This window comes from Physella acuta, unplaced genomic scaffold (assembly GCF_028476545.2).
Source record: "Physella acuta isolate Inbredline_101_S28 unplaced genomic scaffold, ASM2847654v3 ptg000550l, whole genome shotgun sequence".
In the NCBI taxonomy this organism is placed as follows: domain Eukaryota; kingdom Metazoa; phylum Mollusca; class Gastropoda; family Physidae; genus Physella; species Physella acuta.
In genome coordinates this window covers 293,628-314,808 of record NW_026732069.1, presented here as the reverse complement: position 1 = coordinate 314,808, position 21,181 = coordinate 293,628, and the positions used below count along the sequence as shown (strand labels likewise).

The 21,181-nt window shown below is 34.8% G+C and overlaps 2 protein-coding genes across 2 annotated transcripts; both read left to right on the top strand.

Annotated features, from left to right (window-relative positions):
• The first annotated feature begins 364 nt into the window (after positions 1 to 364).
• Positions 365 to 12,064, top strand: LOC131946295 (uncharacterized). Its single transcript, XM_059306988.1, has 8 exons — positions 365 to 534; positions 3,763 to 3,861; positions 4,797 to 4,922; positions 5,716 to 6,008; positions 6,671 to 6,775; positions 8,270 to 8,428; positions 9,900 to 10,111; positions 11,926 to 12,064. Exons 1-8 carry the CDS (start codon positions 507 to 509, stop codon positions 12,062 to 12,064), a joined length of 1,161 nt encoding a protein of 386 aa, XP_059162971.1. The 5' UTR covers positions 365 to 506.
• A 2,869-nt stretch (positions 12,065 to 14,933) lies between these two features.
• On the top strand, positions 14,934 to 20,388 carry LOC131946303 (uncharacterized). The gene is made up of 5 exons (XM_059306996.1): positions 14,934 to 15,116; positions 16,291 to 16,395; positions 18,244 to 18,402; positions 19,131 to 19,342; positions 19,699 to 20,388. The coding sequence occupies exons 1-5, from the start codon at positions 14,943 to 14,945 to the stop codon at positions 19,841 to 19,843; spliced, it is 795 nt and encodes a 264-aa protein (XP_059162979.1). The 5' UTR covers positions 14,934 to 14,942; the 3' UTR covers positions 19,844 to 20,388.
• The last annotated feature ends 793 nt before the right edge of the window (positions 20,389 to 21,181 follow it).

Below are 21,181 nucleotides of genomic sequence, written 5' to 3'. Positions count from 1 at the left end.
ATTTTAATCTTCTTATTTATACATTCATGAATCTTTTTCCCCCTGGTTTATAAATTGATTAATCAAACAAAGTGTGCGATTTTTTTTTATCTCCATATATCTACTATTTTAAATTTAAATAAGCCAAAAATCAATGTTGAAATCTGATAAAATTGTTTTTTTACATATGTAGCAAAGCAGTTCGGTCTTTGGCTGGTATATAAAATTGCAACACCGTTTTCTTTGTAGTTTGAAGTTGTTTTTCATATTAACAGACAACATAGATAACCAGCTTATCAAAACTGTTTAGAATTAAAAAATAAATAAATAACGAGATCTTATGCCTTTTCTGCTACAAAGCAACGTTAACAATAAATGCGTTTATTTATTTCCTGAAACCGGAAAGCATTGATGTAACACGATATGCTATAGTGCTATACATGTGTGTTGTATAATACATCTATTATGAAACGGAGTTTTGTGAGGTTGCATTAAGTAAGTATAGGATATTCGGAAGTACATTAAACATGTTTTGTAAATGTTTTTCCAAGAAATGTAAGTTGGATTGACTTTTTTAAAACATTATTTTTATATGAAATTTTAATTATCTGAAGTACTTTTTAAAAGCCGTATTTCGAGTGTGTTTTTACTGAAAGTTATGTTTTAAAAATCAGAGCTTAAATTAATAAACATAAAAAAAATTATTATTTTAATTAATAAAACGTAACATGTAATTTTGATTAAATCATTTAATTAACGACCGAATATATTTTGTTTTAATATGTAAATAATTTTTTAAGGTATCTTCCCATAACTTTCTGGTATTTTTGTAGAAAGTAATGGTATGGGAGGCACTTCTAGTAAAATAGCAATAGGCTAGTTTGTGAAAAAAAAAACTTTTTACTTTGTTAAAAATACGGTCACGAATCTCTTTCAGTTACAGGTAATGCAAAACTAGAAATAATCTAAATGTAGCATCTCATGCTTGTAAATGAATCTCATCCAACAAAACGAAGTAGTTTTCAAGTTGTTGAGCGTATGGAAGTAGAGTAAAATACTATTTCCGTGTACCGGAACTCGATTAGAAAGTTAAAAGAAGCCTTCGAATACGATCTCATACATATATGTTAAATGTCGCCCACTTAGCTGAAACGGTACTGTAGTTAAAGTTTTTCGCAAACCGGAAATATAGTTAGTAGCACTTCCGGTTATCGAAAATCGCTCGAAAAGTTAAAATAAACTGACGAATAGGATCCAAATTTTATTGATGAAAATTTGTACATTTAACTCAAGTTATCGTGAGCACACTGACGACAGATTTGGGACAAAATAGTATCCATGTTTTTTTTTCCGGATTCTTGTAGCTATATAACAGAAATTGATCGAATTATAGGAGAAACTACTCCAAAATCGAACAACTGCTGCCTTGTAGTTTGTTCTTGGTTGGACAAAGGATGTGGAAGTGTAATCCAAAAACAAAAGCAGGCTGAAATCGGAGTCAATGGCCTCAATGGCGCATAACCAGTTGACACGTATACTTGTGTTGGAGGGGATCAATTCCAACATTAATGTTAAGAACTAAGAAGAAGAAGAACGATCGAAGTCTCAATTTTTCTTTTTGCAAGCTAAAAATATTTTCTCCTACACTGAATACGATATTATACACACACACACACACACACACAAACACACACACACACACACACACACACACACACACACACACACACACACACACACACACACACACATATATATATATATAAATATATATATATATATATATATATATATATATATATATATATATATATTTATATATATATATATATGTATATATATATATATATATATATATATATGTATTTTTAAAAAAATATATATACTAGCGCACCCGACCCCCGCGCGTTGCCGCGGGGATAGAAGAAAGTTTGACGAAATATATTAGGATTTCACCAACGCGTTATCAATTATAATTATATGTTCTTAGACGCGTGACCTTCTTTTCTAAAAATAGCATCCTGTTAATAATAATGCAGATTTCGTCATTCGCTAAAGTGACACAAATGAACAGGATTTTTTTATTTAACACGTAAAAAAGGTATTTAAAGTGTTTTAAACATCAGTGTGACTGATGCAATATGCTAGCGTTACTAATGGTTTATTATTAGATGCTCGATCTCAATTTCTGACTGGATTTTCGAATAATAGATGCTTATTGCATCATTCGCAAAGTGATGAAACTCTACAGTATAGTCCTCATATTCAAAAAGTTATTTTTTTCATCTTTGGCAAGGTGACGAAACTGCACAGAAGGATTTCCTCTCGTTACCAAGTTATTTTTAGAAGACTGTTGTAGTTTTACAGCTAAATATAGTAGTACCCCTTACTCGCTATGCAGGACGCTCGATTAACGGATGCCAAGTGCCAACATCGTCGCTCTAAAACTCTTGGCTCCAAACCGTGTATTGACGAAAGTTGTACCCTATATGGCGCTGCCCATAAGAAACTTTAGTTTTCTTTTTCGCAGAAATATTCAATATTCTCGGGAGTATTCTCATCTAATCCCTAAAGTTTCATGGCACTCGGATGAACCGCATCCGAGTTTTATATTTTATATAACGTGTATAGAGAAAAAAAAAATCGCTTCCCCCGGGGGGCGCCGCCCTTGCAATATACAACAATATTTTTTTGCAGAACCCTACCATTGAGTGATCTAATCATCTCCCCAAAGTTTAATGGTACACGGATGAACGGTGTGAAACCGAAATAGACTTTTATTTTTATAAACCGTATATAGAGAAAAATCGCAGCCTCCCCTGGCGCCGCCCTTGCGAAATTAAAAAAGGATTTTTTTTACAGAACCCTTCCCTGAATTGTTCTAATCAACTCCCCCAAAGTCTCATGGCTATCGGATAAGGGTGTCACACCAAAATCGACTTTTATTTTTATATACCGTATATAGAGAAAAATCGCACCCTCCAGTGGCGCCGCCCTTGCGAAAATAAAAATGATTTTTTACAGAACCCTTCCCTAGAGTTTTATAATGAACTCCCCGAAGTTTCATGCCTATCGGATGAACGGTGTCACTGCAATTCACTTTTATTATTTTTATATACCGTATATAGAGAAAAATCGGTCCTCTCATGGCGCCGCCCTTGCGAAATTAAAAATTATTTTTTTACAGAACCCTTCCCTAGAGTTGTATAATGAACTCCCCAAAGTCTCATGGCTATCGGATGAACGATGCCAAAGCAAAATTGACTTTTATTTTTATATACGGTATATAGAGAAAAAAAATCGCGCCACCCCTACGAATTTGAAAATATTTTTTGCGCAAAACCCTCCCCAGGAGTATTCTCAACATCTTACCAAAGTTTCATGGCGATCGTGAGAATCGAGTCACTGCAGTTCACTTTTATTATTTTTATAAACCGTATATAGAGAAAAATCGCACCCTCCCGTGGCGCCGCCCTTGCGAATTTTTTTTTTTTTTTTGCAGAAACCTCCCCAGGAACATTCTCAACAACTTCCCAAAGTTTCACTGCGATGTGTTGAGAGGTGTAGTAATGCATAAAGGACACACATGTATTTTAAATATATATATATATATATATATATATATATATATATATATATATATATATATATATATATATATATATATATTTAAAATTAAATTTTATAATTGTTCGATATTTAAAATTAAATTTTACTGTTATTTAATATTTACAATTTTAAATTTTACTATTGTTCGATAATTAATAAAAAAAATATTTCCAGCTGTCATTGCAGTTGTTACTACTGTTCTAGTCTTTTGTGGGGTGCTACAGTTTCAGGTTCTCTCAGTAAGGCTCACCCGGCATCGCTTTTCTTCAAAAGGTAATTAGAACATCTCAAGATTATACTTTAAAAGAAAGAAATCAGTTCATAAAACTTTATTTTATTGAAAACAGGGGAGTTTCAAAATTGTTAGAATCGGACATATCAGATACAATTTACTTGTTGTTGCGTCCGGGTTTGGTTCAACTCCACGTTTTTCATCGCTTATAGTAGAGTGATCGCTTGCATTATTGTGATGTATAGCATTTATTTTCTCCATTTAGTTCAATCAGAAAACGTGGGTTTTTTAAAAACTTTTTTTAATGATAACTATTTTCTACTTTTTAGTCTTTGTCTGTTTGTTTGCATTCAAATCTTGCTATCGATTTTATCTTCTCGCATTCACTTTTTTTTTGGGTAAACGAAGACAACTCGTAAAAAACACCTGCCTTTTACAATCGACGTTTCTTCTGTGTTGCCGTTTCTTTCACCGTTGTTTTTACACAAACACCGCGTAAAACGGTGAACACTGTCAAAATTTCATGTTATTTTGTGCACAATTACAATACTTTCTCTATACTTCGTATATACGAGAAAGTAAAAAAAGAGTGAACAAAAATTCCGATAAACGTAAAAAATAATTCCAGACTAAAAGAAACAGCTGCTAGTGTATTTTTGTAATTTCTCTTAGCTGTTTATAAATGTTAGTTCGTCATAAATACGAGAATTTTAATAGTTAAAAAATCTGAGTATCAGAACACTAACTTGAGTAAAACAATAAAAACACATTTGAGTAAACATTTCGGACCTGATTTTTCATTGGGTAGCTGAAGTCTAGTTCGTCTGTTTTTGTAACCCGGTCTAATAAGAGATGATGTAGTGAGTACTGTGTCTTGCCGACGTTAATTTCCATACCTTGAGTGAGATACTTATCAGAGCTGGGTGAACTCAGCGATATCTTACAAAAACCTAACCTGTTTATTTTTACTTAACAGTGGTCAACTGGATGCTGTATGATTCGACGATCAGAGATTTGATTGGACGACTTAATCACATGATCACACGGGATACCGACGCGCCTCTACGTTTGTTTTCAGCGGTCTGCAGCAACGAAACAGAAAGTACACACAAGACATTTTTTTTTCAAAGCTTGTGAAATATTTTGACTCAACTATGTTATTATTTATATACAACCCTTACAGTATTTCTTCCAGACTTTTTTCTCCGGGTGGCACTTGAAATTTTCGGGGGGGGGGGGGGGGGCGGGGGGCGGTAGACTTTCTTCGGGGGGGGGGACACTGTTATATATATATAATATATGAAATATATATTTTCTATATAATATTCATGCCTGGAAGAAACTCTGAAACTTTATATTCAGTTTTTAGATTGATAGTATTAACTCCGATGTCCTATTCGTTTTTAATCACTTCTTGTGTGTTTATAGATGAGCTCAAGTACTCGATATTTTAGTTTGACACTTTTACTCTCAGTACAGTTGTCTATTGTTCAATCATTAAGTCAATGTTTTAACCCTTGATCGTCAATGCCCTACAGTTATTTTTGTTCAAAACATTTCTAAAACTTCAATCAATTAATCATTTACTTTTTATAAAGCTCGTTCTAAATAATCAATGTTGCGATAAAGAGACCAACCGTTGCAGTTTAAAACAAAATTAACAACAAGTTCAAATTGCATAGCTAAACCTTATTAAAAACATAAACCTAAATTGATTAAGATTGTTATTTGCTTTTAGCTATATACAATATGGCTTGTGGTTTGAATTTGGGAGGTAAAGTTACGTTTCTATTAGGCTAGATTTGGTTACTTTTTGTTGGTTTCGTTTTGTTTGGTTAGGTTGGGTTTGGTTAAGTTGTATGTGTGTATGTATGTTTATATAATGCTATCCAAAGATGCTTGTATATCAAACTGTACACGACCTTTGGACCCTGACCCCGAAGCCCGTTTGCTGGACATTCTGACGTCACCAAACCTGACGCTCTCCGAACACCAGCGTCGCCTGATCCTCTCCATGGGCCAGGCCATCCCTGAGAGTGACGTCATCTTCGTGTCCGCCAGCTCCTCCAATCACTACGACGAGATGCAGGACATGTTCTATAGCCTGCACCAGACGGTGTATCCTCGTGTCAACAATTTCACCGTTGTTCTCTTCGACATTGGTTTAACAGAGGAGCAGAGGATCATAGTGAGTCGATAGGGCTTTGTACGTGTGTAGGAGTCAAGGTTCAAATCCACCACACCTGTGTTTTTTACCATTTCATTAAATATTAGTTTGACAAAATATGTTTTAGAAACTGCGCAACGCCATTAGATATTCAATAAAATAGATAACAATTATTACATAGAACCAATTTACTTTGAGTAAAGCAGACACTGAAGTCTTTTTCCCGTTCATGGCCATGACACACATGGAAGGCGACGTTTCAATTACTTCGGCATTTTAAAAGATACTGTGGTCAGCACAATGCCCAGCCGCATTTATTTTCTTTAACGTGATTTAGGTACGCATCAGCGCTGGGTGACTTGAATTCAGATTCAAACTCGAGACTTTCGGGTTAGCAGTCTATCGCTCTACCGCTAGACCTCGCCATCTCTGAAATTGTGTATGGAGAGTAGTTTCGTCTAGTTTTCATACAGAGGAAATATAAATATAAAATAAAACAAGTGGGTATATCACCCCACAGAGGTGCACGTCCATCGCCCCTTCTCTAACCAAATAGAAAAAAAAGAAATATAGAAATATATACACTACCCCACCACACCTTTATGTCATACCTTTTCCTTGTTTGAAAAACTGACACACGGCTGTTTTATGAATGTTGATCTAGTGATTATTGTTTCAACCAGACAGAAAAACACTGCCGGTGTCAAGTTGTGACTTTTCCCTTTGAACATTTTCCAGCGCACGTCAAGGAAAATTTGTGTTACGCTTGGAAACCTTTGCTGATACGGGTAGGTTACAACCCTAGATTGTCACTGAAGTAAATTTCTACATTAGAGAACATTATATTGTAAATGGCTGTACAGTGAGTGGGGTAGTGTGGTCGGGTGTTAGAGCTCACGGATACAAACCAAGGGACTGAAGCTGGTCCTTAAAATGAAGCTACAACAAAATAGACAACAGGTCTTTCTACCAATGATATTTTTGATGTAAGTCATCCCCACCCCCAATTACACTCACCTGCTTGATAACAAGTATACAAAGTTATAGTTTTATATTCTTGTACATGTGTCCACCCCCCCCCTCCCCTGAAAAGATAAAGATGCCTGGCCATTGGCCCAGCCGCACCTCCCCAAGTGCTATGATCAAATAAACTACATGTAATCAAACATTTGACCACCAGATGCTGTCATTAAAAAATACACGCTTAATCGAATATCCATAAAGGTATTCTCACCACAAAATAGAATCTTTGTGTGTAATGGAAAATGTAATGGGAAATACAAAAATTACACTCATAGCCCAGTGATCCGCCAAGTTGATTGGTGCAGCTTGGAAAATCGACCAACTGGTAACAATCACAGCTAGAAAACTTCAAGCACAACCAATAATAATTAAACCATTTGGAAAAAAATCAAGAGTATGCTCCCCTAAACGTTTTCATGTATTCCAATATAAAAGTAAGTGTTGGGATAGTACTTTCCGGTAAATTTGTGACAAAACAGTTCGTTTTTCGAGGACAGATTTAGAGACGCAATGCTTTTAAAAGACGCTGCTTTATGAACATTGATATAAATTATTAAATTCTGAAAGGTTTTAAGATACCGCAAATAGAATAAAGTTCCACCTCCTGTTAAAAAAACCGTTCAATTTGAAAAAAAGGTCTAGGATTATAATTAGGGGGCACCCCCTACACTACTCCTCACAACTAGACAGACACACCTACAGTCAAGATTGCAATATTTGATTTTTTTCCCAACACATCAACGTGTTGAACTTCGAGATTTTAACGTCGAGATTAAAAAAGTTTATAAGCTTCTTTTTTTTTGCACAATTGCAATGCTTTCTTCTATGCTCCATATACGAGCAGAGTTTCTTCCAGGCATCTTTTTTTTGGGGGGGGGGGGGGGGACGGGGGGGACACCACCCCCCCCCCCCCCCCCCCCCGAAGAAAATCTCACGCCCCCTCCCCGAACGAAATGGCATTTGTATAGAAAATACATACTTTTGACTGTGTCCGCCCCCGGGAAATTGTTGTCCGCCCCCCCCCCCCCCCCAAATTTCAAGTGCACCCCAGGAGAAAAAAGTCTGGAAGAAACACTGTATACGAGGTCGTTAAAAAACGTATCCGTGTATTTTTCAGCCGACTAGGATGTTTCTAGAATACATTTGCCGATATATCATGAATATTTTGTCCATTTTGAACCCAAGACACTTGCTAATATATTTTACTATAAAAAAAAACTAAACAAATAACCGTATTCATGTGTGTCTCTTCATGTCAGGCTACTATAGAAAAGGCAAGAAGACTTCTGGTTTATCAAGACGCCTCCGTCAGATGGACAGACCGCATCCAACAGGTTCTGGACAGGGCGTGGGACATTGGCATCCAATACTTCCGGCCAGATAGCATGGCTAGGATACCCCTGCATACCCTGATACAGGTGAGCTGGGTGGAATACTCGCTTATAACCTACTCAAAATTGTAAGTAATAATATTCCTCTTTAGACATCCATTTGACAGATGAAGTAGTGTTCATACGTTTCTTGACCTCGACATATGAAACGAAGATGTGGTGGCACTTTGCCCAGCTACCTTTACTTACCCTAACATGAGTTAGGTAGGCCCTACCCATCAGAACTGGGTGGAACGTTCTACTTACTTAGACCCGGATTTGAACTCGAGACTTTTGGGTTAGAAACTTAGCGCTCTACCGCACCGTTCTATATACTTATATAAACTACACACTATTATACCGGAGTGATTTACTTAAGGTAGTTCTGCAAGGCTGGATGATAGGATTATAGTCCGGTTAAGTGCCTGGGATCGATATTAAAGTTTGGTATTGGGTTAGGGTTAGATTTCAGATCAGAGTTGAGAACAGATAATGCTAAGCAACTTTACTCTTGTTATAGTCACGCTAGAACTCTGAATACTATATAGAAGCAAATTAGACATAAGACACGCAAGGGGGTGGGTGGGGAGCGTGGAGTCGAGTGACAGACACTCTGTGTTACGCCTTCCAAGACGGTGACATCAAATTAAAAAAAAACGTCAATACAAAAAAACCCTGCTTTTTACTTTCTCGTATATACGAAGTATAGAGAAAGTATTGTAATCGTGCACAAAAATCACTTGAAATTTTAACTATTTTCACCGTATTACACCTCAGTCCTTCATCACATCCGAAGTATAGAGGACTTATTTTAATCGGGCAAAAATTATCAATCCAGATTTATCAAAATTAAAAGGTTTTATGCGTATTCCAGTCTGAAAAACTGGGCTTTGCAATTCTGTCCGTATGTCTGTGTGTCTGTGTGTGTGTGTGTCCGTGTGTAAACACGATAACGTGAGTACCGTTACAGCTAGGTTGATGAAATTTCATATATAAGTATTTTATCAAAATCGTAGATCCGTATCAACTTTTGAGCGATTTCGGATAACCGGAAGTGGTACTTTTTCTACTTTGAATTTTTCAAAAGCCTATAACTTGAGTACTATTTCAGATAGATAAATGAAATTTGATATGTAAGTAAAAGATCTAATTCTCTACCTTCTGTCAAATTTTGAGAATTTTTCGTTGACCGGAAGTACTTATTTACGCTACTTCCGATTTCTCAAAAAACTAATGTAAATTTTAAAAGTACTAATAATATTGCGCACTATTATGCGCTTTTTTTATTCGCGTTCACTTGGTGTGCAATTAATTTGTCTACGAGATTTTATTCTATTTTTAAAACTTTAAGTATTTAAAATGGATTAAAAATCATGTCTATAGCCCGAGTTCCCATCCCCTGTTATTTTATATAAGAATATTCGAGAAAGTTTAGGGGAGATCACTCCCGGTTTATTTAATATAATTTAATAACTTCTGTATACTACCATTCTTAAAATGATTTTTATTTAATGATTAGACTTTCGACTACTTTGGAGAGGAGCCATGTGCCTTCAACTTATTCCCAGAGTTACCTGCAACCCTCTCCATGTACAGGAAGGATATCTTTAACATCCGAGCTATTCTTGAACCGTGGGCGAGGTGTGCCATCGAGCCGGAGTGCGTGTGTCCGGTCAACCCCTTCAAGGTCATCTGGTGTCATGGTGAGCACAAAGACCACAGATGTCATAGGTTAGTAGACGTCATGTTTACGGCTTAAAAAATATATATATATGAATTATTTAATAAGTATACATACACACACAAATATATATATATATACATATACATATATATATATATATATATATATATATATATATATATATATATATATATATATATATATATATATATATATATATATATATATATATATATATATATATATATATATATATATATATATATATATATATATATATATATATATATATATATATATATATATATATATATATATATGGTGACCCGCCAAAAGAGCGCACGACAAAAGAGCGCCGACATAAGAGCGCAGACAAAAGAGCGCCGACATAAGAGCGCAGACAAAAGAGCGCCGACATAAGAGCGCTGACAAAAGAGCGCAGACAAAAGAGCGCCGACATAAGAGCGCAGTCAATTAAAAAAACATATGTATGCTAAACGAATATGACATGGTTAACACTTGTTTTAATTTAACAATCGGCGAGAGAACAACGTCTTTATTTATATATTATGGTTAATATGTTATGAATGCAGTTTGACAAAATCTCTAACCCAAGTAACATGGAGAAGATCGAATCACAGAAAGGGAAGGTAATTATTTTGGTCGAAGGCTACAGATATCGAAAGGACAGAGCAACTGCTGATGTGAGTACGACATGGAGATGCTGCAAGAAAGATGGCTGACGAGGACGGATGAAAATGCTGAACGATGTTGCTCTGTCATCATCAGAACACAATCACGATCTTGATCCGGGTAAAATTGAAGCAGCGAAAGTTGTTTCGGCTATACGAACACGGGCAGTGGAAGGGGTGGAAAAACCAAGGCAGATTATACAACAAGCCAGAGAAGGAATTTCGATGGAAGTAGCACCTCATTTGCCGGCATACGTCGCTTCACAATGTGCAATAGAAAGACAGAGAAAACGCAGCTGCCATACTCAAATTCACAGAACGTTGCAGAGATAACAATTCCTGAACCTCTTCAAACGACAACCAGAAGCTTCAAAGAACAATTACGTTCAGCTGAACCGAAGATTGCAGGCGATTGCTTCAACCTATGCAAATGATTCAATGATGGACTACCTACGGGGTATAGCCCACAACTTAGCAATATAATGCAACTATAAAGAAACGTTTTATTAATTTGAACTTATTTTCATTTTGTTACATTTCATTTCAGTTTATATTCTCACTTTAGGCCTATCATTTAAAATCTTTGTATGTGTTATTAGATTGCGTTTTGAATAATTGTACCAGTTTTTTAGTTAAAGAAACTAAACAATTAGTTTTTTAATGAAACAATAAAGAGTTAACACCAAACGATGCCTTCTGATCTGAGTTAATTTTCTTGTTTTTATTTATTAAATATGGTTTTTCGATTTTTAGTTTGCGCTCTTATGTCGGCGCTCTTTTGTCGGGAAAATAGTGCGCTCTTATGTCGGCGCTCTTATGTCGGCGCTCTTTTGTCTGCGCTCTTATGTCGGCGCTCTTTTGTCGTGCGCTCTTTTGACGGGGTGCCTATATATATATATATATATATATATATATATATGAAGTATACATACACACACAAATATATATATATATATATATATATATATATATATATATATATATATATATATATATATATATATATATATGAAGTATACATACACACACAAATATATGTATATATATATATATATATATATATATATATATATATATATATATATATATATATATATATATATATATATATATATATATATATATATAAGTATATCGTTATTTTATCATTTTGAATCTCATATTTGCAGGTTCGATCAGTCAGCAATAGGAATGATAACTGCGAAAATATTCGGTCCTGATTTATACCGAGTGCTTGCCCCTGAGCATGATCAGTTTGTCGGTGTTTATCGTGATTCGAAAAGGCCAAACTACTTTAACTCAACATAAAGTTAAACACCTTTTATTTTTTTTTATCTAAGTGTGTTTTATATTATGTATGTTTTAGAACTTAAGGCCAGAAGCTACTTTTGTAATTAAAAAGAAAGAATCAGAGTGTTTCTTTAATCCAATTACATTTTATTCTTTCGAACATAAAATTTCGTTAAATCTGGTCTAGGAGCTATGGTAACTATGTACGAAGTATAAGCATAAAACTATTTTAAAACCTCTATAACATTAAACAAAAGTAGATAGCGTTATGCATAATAACTTTAAGTCTTGTTCCAATGCACTAGGAGGTTAATTTTGAAGATTGCGTAGACATAAAATGTTTTGGAAAACGTGAAATAAAGTTAAAAAGAGCATTGTACGTTAGCTCTTACAGAAAACAATAAATTATAATACACCGAGGAGCCATTTTTCCCACGTTTTCTTTAACTTGCTTTCGCGTCTGTTTCTTTGTTTGTTTGTCTTTCCATCAAATTGTGCGATCAAAATTTCGGGCACTTCCCAGTTAGCTAGCGCGCTGAAATTTTCAGGGATGCTTTGTTTCCGATGAAAATACAATATTCAATTATTATTATTATTAAATTGATCCATGAAAATTTTTTATTGATCATTTTGCAAATTTGCAAAACTATGTTTTTCCGACTCAGACAACAACAATACATCCTCCATACTTCCTATACGAGAAAGTAAAAATATGATCAAAGTATTTAAACCGTAAAAAGAAAGTACTTACATAAAACTCAAATATAAAACTGCACATTCTTAAAACTGTTGTATTGATCGGTGTTCTGAAACAGACGAACAATCTATCAACTTTGCAAAACACGAACTAGACACACAAAACATCCGATATATACATACAAATTAATAAGAAACATAAGAGAAATCTTATAATTGTGGAGAATGGAGTACACCTCGATAAGGAAGACATTACTATGGTCGAAAAGCGGTGAGGAAGCTGAAGAGTGCACATCAATCCTACGGGCGACTAAGATAGCTGACACATATTGGAGAGATACAAATTTATTGCAGCCCAACGCGCTGAAGAACCTTGAAAGAAAACAATAAATGACACTACACTTGCCACCTTGCAACGACGAACCACACAGTAAGTGTGTGGTGTTCTGCTCAGAGGAGTAGCGACCCCTCCAAGCGCCCGGGGAGTGCTTACAATTTGGCGCCACCCCCCTCATAAATATACATACATTATATATATATATATATATATATATATATATATATATATATATATATATATATATATATATATATATATATATATATATATATATGTATATGTTTATTTATTTATTTATATACGTGAAAAATGGCCCGTTGAGGAAGGATACAAAAACCAAAACCAAAATCACCACCTATCCATAAATGACGTCACGTTTGTTTGGAGACTTTTATCTTTCCCTTCCCACTGTCACACATCGTCACAAAAAGTCAGACCCCACATTTAAAAAGACGTCACACCTCAGGCAAAATTATGTCTTTTAAAAACACCGATTTCGGCTGAGCATGGGTCTGACCACACTATTCTTTAATTTTGCAGAGGACACAGAAACAATTGAACTCTACTTCACCTGCCCCGTGTCCCGCCAAGTCCTGATAGGCAACTTTATCATTCACATTTAAAAAAAAACAATTCAATAGGCGCTATCATTTCAAATTAATTTATTTTTTAAATTGGTCAAATCCTTAATTAAACAATCAAAGGTTTATTAAAATAATTAAGGCCTGAAATAGTTTAGTATTGAAAGTCATTATTGGTATAGATTCTAGATCTAGATAGAGCTAGAATCTAAATGAATTCCTTTTATTCTCGAATTAAATGTTCTGTGACTGAATCTAAAATGCAAAGAGTTAAATCAAATATTTAAGGACTAAAGAAGTATAATAATTATTCGTTTGTGTATTTATAATTGTTTTTATTTATATCTAATTAATTTTGGTTTGACCTAGATTCCAGATCTATATCTATTTTGTGCTTTCCCTTCTTCCGACATTACCCCCCCCCCCCCCCTCCTCCCCTTTGCTAGTTACGTCTCTGATCAGCAGTCTCAGTACAAAAGCCAATTATCAATACCAAAATGCAATAATAAGTAACGACTTTTATCGTAATTCTACCACTTCGTGATTTGTTCTCTAATGTGTCAACAGCGTGTTTTTGAACGTCATCAGGTATCTACAAAGTAAACAAATGACATTGATAACTCTATGAAAAAAAGGAAAAAAAATTGGTACCTGTTTGCTTTAGAATACAGGTTGTTTTTCTTTTTTCTTCATATCACTACTGTTTGATAAGTTGTTGCGCATACTTATTGTCACATTTTTAGATAAAATAAATGTTAAAACTACTTATGAGAGTGTGATAGTTTAAAATATAATACAAGGAAACTACATTTTTTGGGTGTATTAAGGATAGGAAATTCTGCACGTCTCTCGAACATGAACATTAATTTATTTTCCAAGAAAAGTAAGTTGTATTGATAATGAAAAACATTTCTTACATGAAATATCAATTAACTAAAACCTTTTTAAAAATTACGAATTATATATTTATATAAAGCAAAATTATTGTTTAATGCTCAATTTTTTTTTTCATTTTGCTAATACTTTCAGCCGTCAGTGCAGTTGTAGGTACTTGTCTAATATTTATTGTGATTCTACTGTACAACTTTCACTCACTCAAGCACATGGGCTTCTTGATTTCTTCAAAAGGTAACGTCAACATCTTAAAGATTTTTATTTAGATTAACAAACGTGATATATATATATATATATATATATATATATATATATATATATATATATATATATATATATATATATATATATATATATATAACACCAGCGTCGTCTGATCCTCTCCATGGGCCAGGCCATCCCTGAGAGTGACGTCATCTTCGTGTCCGCCAGCTCCTCCAATCACTACGACGAGATGCAGGACATGTTCTATAACCTGCACCAGACGGTGTATCCTCGTGTCAACAATTTCACCGTTGTTCTCTTCGACATTGGTTTAACAGAGGAAGAGAGGATTATGGTGAGTCGATGGGGCTTTGTACGTGTGTAGGAGTCAAAGGTTCAAATCCAACTCGCATGTTTTATGTTTTAAACACTTTTCACGAAATATTAGATTGACAAAGTATGTTTTAGAAACCTGGCCACGACACACACGGAAGACGACGTTTCAATTACTTCGACATTTTTAAGGATAGTGTGGTCAGCACCATGCCCAGCCACCTTTACTTTCTCTAACGTGATTTAGTTAAACATCACAACTGGGAAGTCTCAGGGATGATCCACTGACTTGAACCCGGATGCAAACTCGAGACTTTCGGGTCAGTACTCTACTGCTTTACCCCTAGGAGACGCCCAGTATGGTAGAGAAGTTTGGTCTACGCTTCATGCAGAGGAAATATATATATATATATATATATATATATATATATATATATATATATATATATATATATATATATATATATATATATATATATATATATATATATATATATATATATATATATATATATATATATATATATACACATATATAATTATCTACTTGGACACTAATACAACGCAAGCCGATTATCTAACCCTCCTACCGGCCTCTCCCTTGCTCTGAAGGAATGCGTAACAGAAAATATCACCCCCACCTTTCTGGTGAGCTGTGGTTGACGCCGATTGTTTACAGTCATAGAGCAGGATCGAATTAGTGACTGCTATTAGGGGCAGATAATTTAATTTAAAGAATTAAAACTAAGGGGAGGTTACACGTTCTGTTTTGTCTTTTTATTGTCGTTTGTAAACTGTCGTCGACGATGGCTGCTTTCACTAGAGCAGGGGGGGGGGGGAGGGTAGGGTTGTTGTAACAAATTATGAATTACTGAAAAATAGAACATAAAACAGCTAATTAGCGGCGCATGGTACGCCGCGGGTAGGCACGTATAAATATAAAATAAAACAATTTTATCTATCACCCCCCCCCCCCACAGAGGAGCAAGTCCACCGACCCCTTCCATAACCAAATAGAAAAATGAAATACAGAAATATATACACTACCCCAACACACCATTGTGTCTTACCTTTTCGTGTTTGAAAAACTAAACTTATACATGTCAGGTGTATGACTGTTGATTACGTGAGTTTTGTTTCGAAAGATTGATACATGACTGTTCTATGTATGTTGATCACTTGATTGTTTCACCCAGACAGAAAAACACTGCCGGTGTCAAGTTGTGACTTTTCCCTTTGAACATTTTCCAGCTTACGTTAGGGAAAAAATTTGCTACGCTTGGAAACCTCTGCTGGTTCGGGTAGGTTACAAGTCTAGATTGTCACTGAGGAAAATATCGACATTAGAGAACATTATATTGTTAATGGCTCTTCAATGAGTGGGGTAGAGTGGTCGGGTGTTAGAGCTCACGGCTAGAACCTAAGGGGAGAAGCCCTTGAAATGAAGTCACAAGAATATAAACGATAGGTCTTTCTACCAGTGATAATTTTTTAAACTGCTTCATAACGAAATAAAGATCAGAGTTTCTTTCAGGCATGTCTTTGTGCCCTCTCTCTCTCTAGGAAAACTTAGTGCCCCCCTCCCCAAATATCAAGCCCCCCCCCCCCCCCCCCCGACGGAAAAAAGATCTGAAAAGAAACACTGATAAAACTGTCTGTTCATTGGCCCAGCCGTAATTTCCCCAAGTTCTATGACCAAATAAACTACATTTAATAAACCATTTGACCACTAGGTCCAGTCAGAAAAAAAAAATACGCGTAGTGGAACATCTATAAAGTTATCTCAGCACAAAATAGAATCGTTGTGTGTAATGGGAAATACTTATTTGATAACATAAATAGCCCATTCATCAACCAACTTGATTGATGAAGCTCGGAAAAGCGACCAAAATGGTAACAACTATAGCAAGAAAACTTCAAACATAACCAATAATACGTAAACCATTTTTAAAAAGTGCGGGTGAGCTGCCCTAACGTTTTCGTATATTCCAATATATAACAATAAGTGTTGGGATAGTATATTTTTTGAAATAGGGCTATTGAAAGGGTAGGTAAATTTGTAACCAAACCGCTAGTTTTTTTTAGAAAATAAATAAAGGCGAAATGTTCTAAAATGTGTGGCTCTGTGAGCATTTTATACAAATTAACAAATTCTGAAAGGCTTTGTTATATACCTGGAAATAGAATAAAGTACCACCGCCTGTTTAAGGAATCGATAAAACTTGAAAAAAAACGTTTAGGATCTAATTTGTGTTTGAAATTTTGTCCACGTAACTACAACAGTACTGAAGCAATCTAGTTCACGCACACGCACCCCAACACCGCTCCTTGCACACACACACAGACAGACACACACATTTTTTTTTCAACACAGCAAAGTGTTGAACGTCGAGATTTAAACTTTGAGCGTGGTCGAGTCGGTAAAGCTCAAGGTTGCTAAACCGAAAAGTCTCGAGTTCGAACACTCGGGCAGATGAGGCTCGTTAGCTGGGGACAGCCACTCTTCTAGGAGAGATAACTCCAAAATCATACAACTGCTGCCTTGTAGTTTGTTCTTGGTTGGACAAAGGCTATGGAAGGAAATCCAAAAACAAAAGCAGGCTGAAATCGGAGTCAATGGCCTAAATGGCGCAAAACCAGTTGACACGTATCCTTAATTGTGTTTGAGGGGATCCCTTCCAACACTACAATTAAGAACGAAGAAGAAGAAGAAGAAGAAAAACTTCGAGATTTAAAATAAATAAATGTATATATATATATATTTGCACAACTGCAACGCTTTCTCCTATTTCTATGCTCTATATACGAGATCGTGAAAAGACATATTCTTGTATATTTGTATTTTTCATCCCATTCTTGTTACTAGAATATTTGCTAATATCATCATTATTATCTTGTCACTTTTGAACCAAAAACACAATTGGCCGCCACAAAAAGAAAGCTACCCCCCACTTTTGTCGGTCTCCGACGATTTTCCCGGCAGTCCCCCAAGACAGTTCTGCTGTTGTCAGCTGCTTTCCCGCCGTATGCCTCCACGTCTGCCTAGGCTTTCCTTGTTTTCTTCTCCCTTAAAGCCACTTGCTAATAAATGTTACTATAAATACAGAACTAAACTTATTGCCGTATTCACGACAGTCGCTTAATTCCAGGCTGCTATAGAGAAAGCAAGGAGACTTTTGGTTTATCAAGACGCCTCCGTCAGATGGACTGACCGCATCCAACAAGTGATGGACAGGGCGTGGGACATTGGCGTCCAGTACTTCAGGCCAGATAGCTTGGCTAGGATACCCCTGCATACCCTGATACAGGTGAGCCTAGTTGGACTACTGGCTAATACGTACATTGTTAGCAAAAAGAATACTCTTTATAGATTCATTCTGCAGATGAATTTCTTGATATCGACATATGAAGGGAAGGTGTGGTCTGCACCTATACCAGCTGCCTTTACTTTCCCTAGCATGAGTTAGGTACCCATCAGAGCTGGGAAGAGAAAGGGACGTTCTTTTGACTTTGAACTCGAGACTTCCTTGTTAGTGGCCTAGCACTCTATCGTTTAGACCACGCCGTCCCAAATACTTACACAGACTACACACTAATATACCAGAGTGATTCCCTGCAAGTATTTGAAGTTAGTAATATGGTACGGTAAAGTGTCTGGGACCTATATTAAAAGGATTTGTTTTAGGGTTAGGGCTAATATTAAGATCAGAGTCCAGACACACATAATGCTTAGAAACTATCGTTACAGTCATGCTAGAACTCTAAATACTATTAAACTCAATTGTAACAAAAGACAAGGGAGGGGTGGGGCGTGGAATTGAGTGACAGACACAATGTGTTACGCCCTCCAAGAGGGTGACATCAAATAAATAAAAGAGCGAAGGTCAATAAAAATAAAACTACTCTTCTTAATATAATTTAATAAATCAATAAAATAATATAAGTCTGTGAGCTTTAACGAGATAAATTATACATCATAGTGGCTAAACATTTAGTATATCTACTACCATTTTTGTTATGATTTTTTAATGATCAGACCTTCGACTACTTTGGCGAGGAGCCTTGTGCCTTCAACTTATTCCCAGAGTTACTTGGAGGCGTCTCCATGTACAGGAAGGACATCTTTAACATCCGGGCTATTCTGGAACCGTGGGCCCGATGCGCGCTGCAGCAGGAGTGCGTGTGTCCGGTCACTCCTCGCAAGGTCTTAGGGTGTCGTGGCGAGAACAAGAACCATCGATGCCATAGGTCAGTTGACGTCATGCTTTCGGCTTAAAAAGTTTTAATGTCGTTATTTACTGTATATTATATAGCCTACATTTCTCTGTTTCATTCGATTTATATATGTATATTTTAGCATTGATAAGTAGAGGCCTAAATATGAATTATATATATATATATATATATATATATATATATATATATATATATATATATATATATATATATATATATATATTTACATATATATATATATATATATATATATATACACATATATACATATATATACATACATATATATATATATATATATATATATATATATATATATATATATAATTATAGCGTCATTTCGTGATTTTAAATGATCGCGTTTGCAGGTTCGATCAGTCAGCAATAGGAATGATAACTGCGAAAATATTTGGTCCTGATTTATACCGAGTGCTCGCCCCTGAGTTTCAACAATTTCTCGGTGTTCATCGTGGGTCGAAGAGGCCAAACTATTTTAACTCAACACAAAGTTAAACACCTTATGTTTTTTATCTACGTGTGTTTTATATTATGTATGTTTTAGAATTTAAGGCCAGAAACCACTTATGAAATTAACAAGATATTATTCGAGTGTTACTTTAATCCATTTTTATTAATTTTTTTTTCTTTATAATAAAGATTGTGTTAAATCTGGTGTAGTAGGTTTGGTATCCATGGGCGAAGTGTGAACATAAATATAGTTTAAACCTCTATAACTTAAAACAAAGGTAGATAACGTTATTCATAATAAGTTTCAGTCTTGATCCAGTGCACTAAGAAGTTTAATTTTGAAGTTTTCTTAAAAATAAAAATTGAATATGTGAAATAAGTAAAAACTTGAAATTGTAAATTTACTTCTTACTGAAAAAAAAGAAATTATATTACATGAAAGAGCCATTTTTATAATAAAGCTCATGTATATATTTTAAAAACTATAGCACAATTCTATTTAAGCAGAAATAATGTATACGTCAGGTCAGGTAACGAATTAAAATATATAAATAAATACTCGAATGTCATCCAGTTGCTATTCAACGAAAGGTAAGTTGTTTCACAAGCTTTATTCAACATATTACCCGAGGTTACAATTTTATACATATTATTACAAAGGTTTTAATACAATCATTGTAACTAAATGTTTCATGTGTTGTAAAGTTTTTAAATACATTTTGAAATTTTTTTTTTTTTAATTTAAGGAGAAAAGTACCACAATAAAATGCTAGTTTACATATTTTTACTGGTATCAACTTAAATAATAAATACGCCCAGTAAGGGATAAACCTTTATAAATATACATCTAAAAGGGGAAATAACAAGTACTAAAAATCAGATGGATGTTTTTCAATGTAATACAGAATCTTATGTTCAACGCTAACGATACCAATGCAGAATGTGTTTTACAAGCTTCCATTTAAATTTATTCTTCGTGTCTTTTATATTTTGCCTTGTTATTGCTTCGTTAATGCTCTTCTACTGAACTGATTTTAAACGTATTTTTTCAAGATCGGATTTAGTTACAATGCTGTTTTTAAAAGTATTTTTTTCATGATCGGAAAAAGTTACAATGCCAGTAACTTTACCTAAACTATTTATTTAATTATGTTAGTAAAAAAAAAATGAAAAAATGATAGGCACATAAATTACTAATCATATTGCGTTTTCCTGAGCTGTTTCATGAGTTCATTTTTAGCGCACGTGTTTTTACTTTCTCGTATATACGAAGTATAGAGAAAGTCTTGTAATCATTCAAAAATAAAAATCGAGATTTTTGCAAATCTCGACGTTTTAGGGCTCCCTGAGTCGGAAAATCATAGTTTTACAATCTTGCCCGTA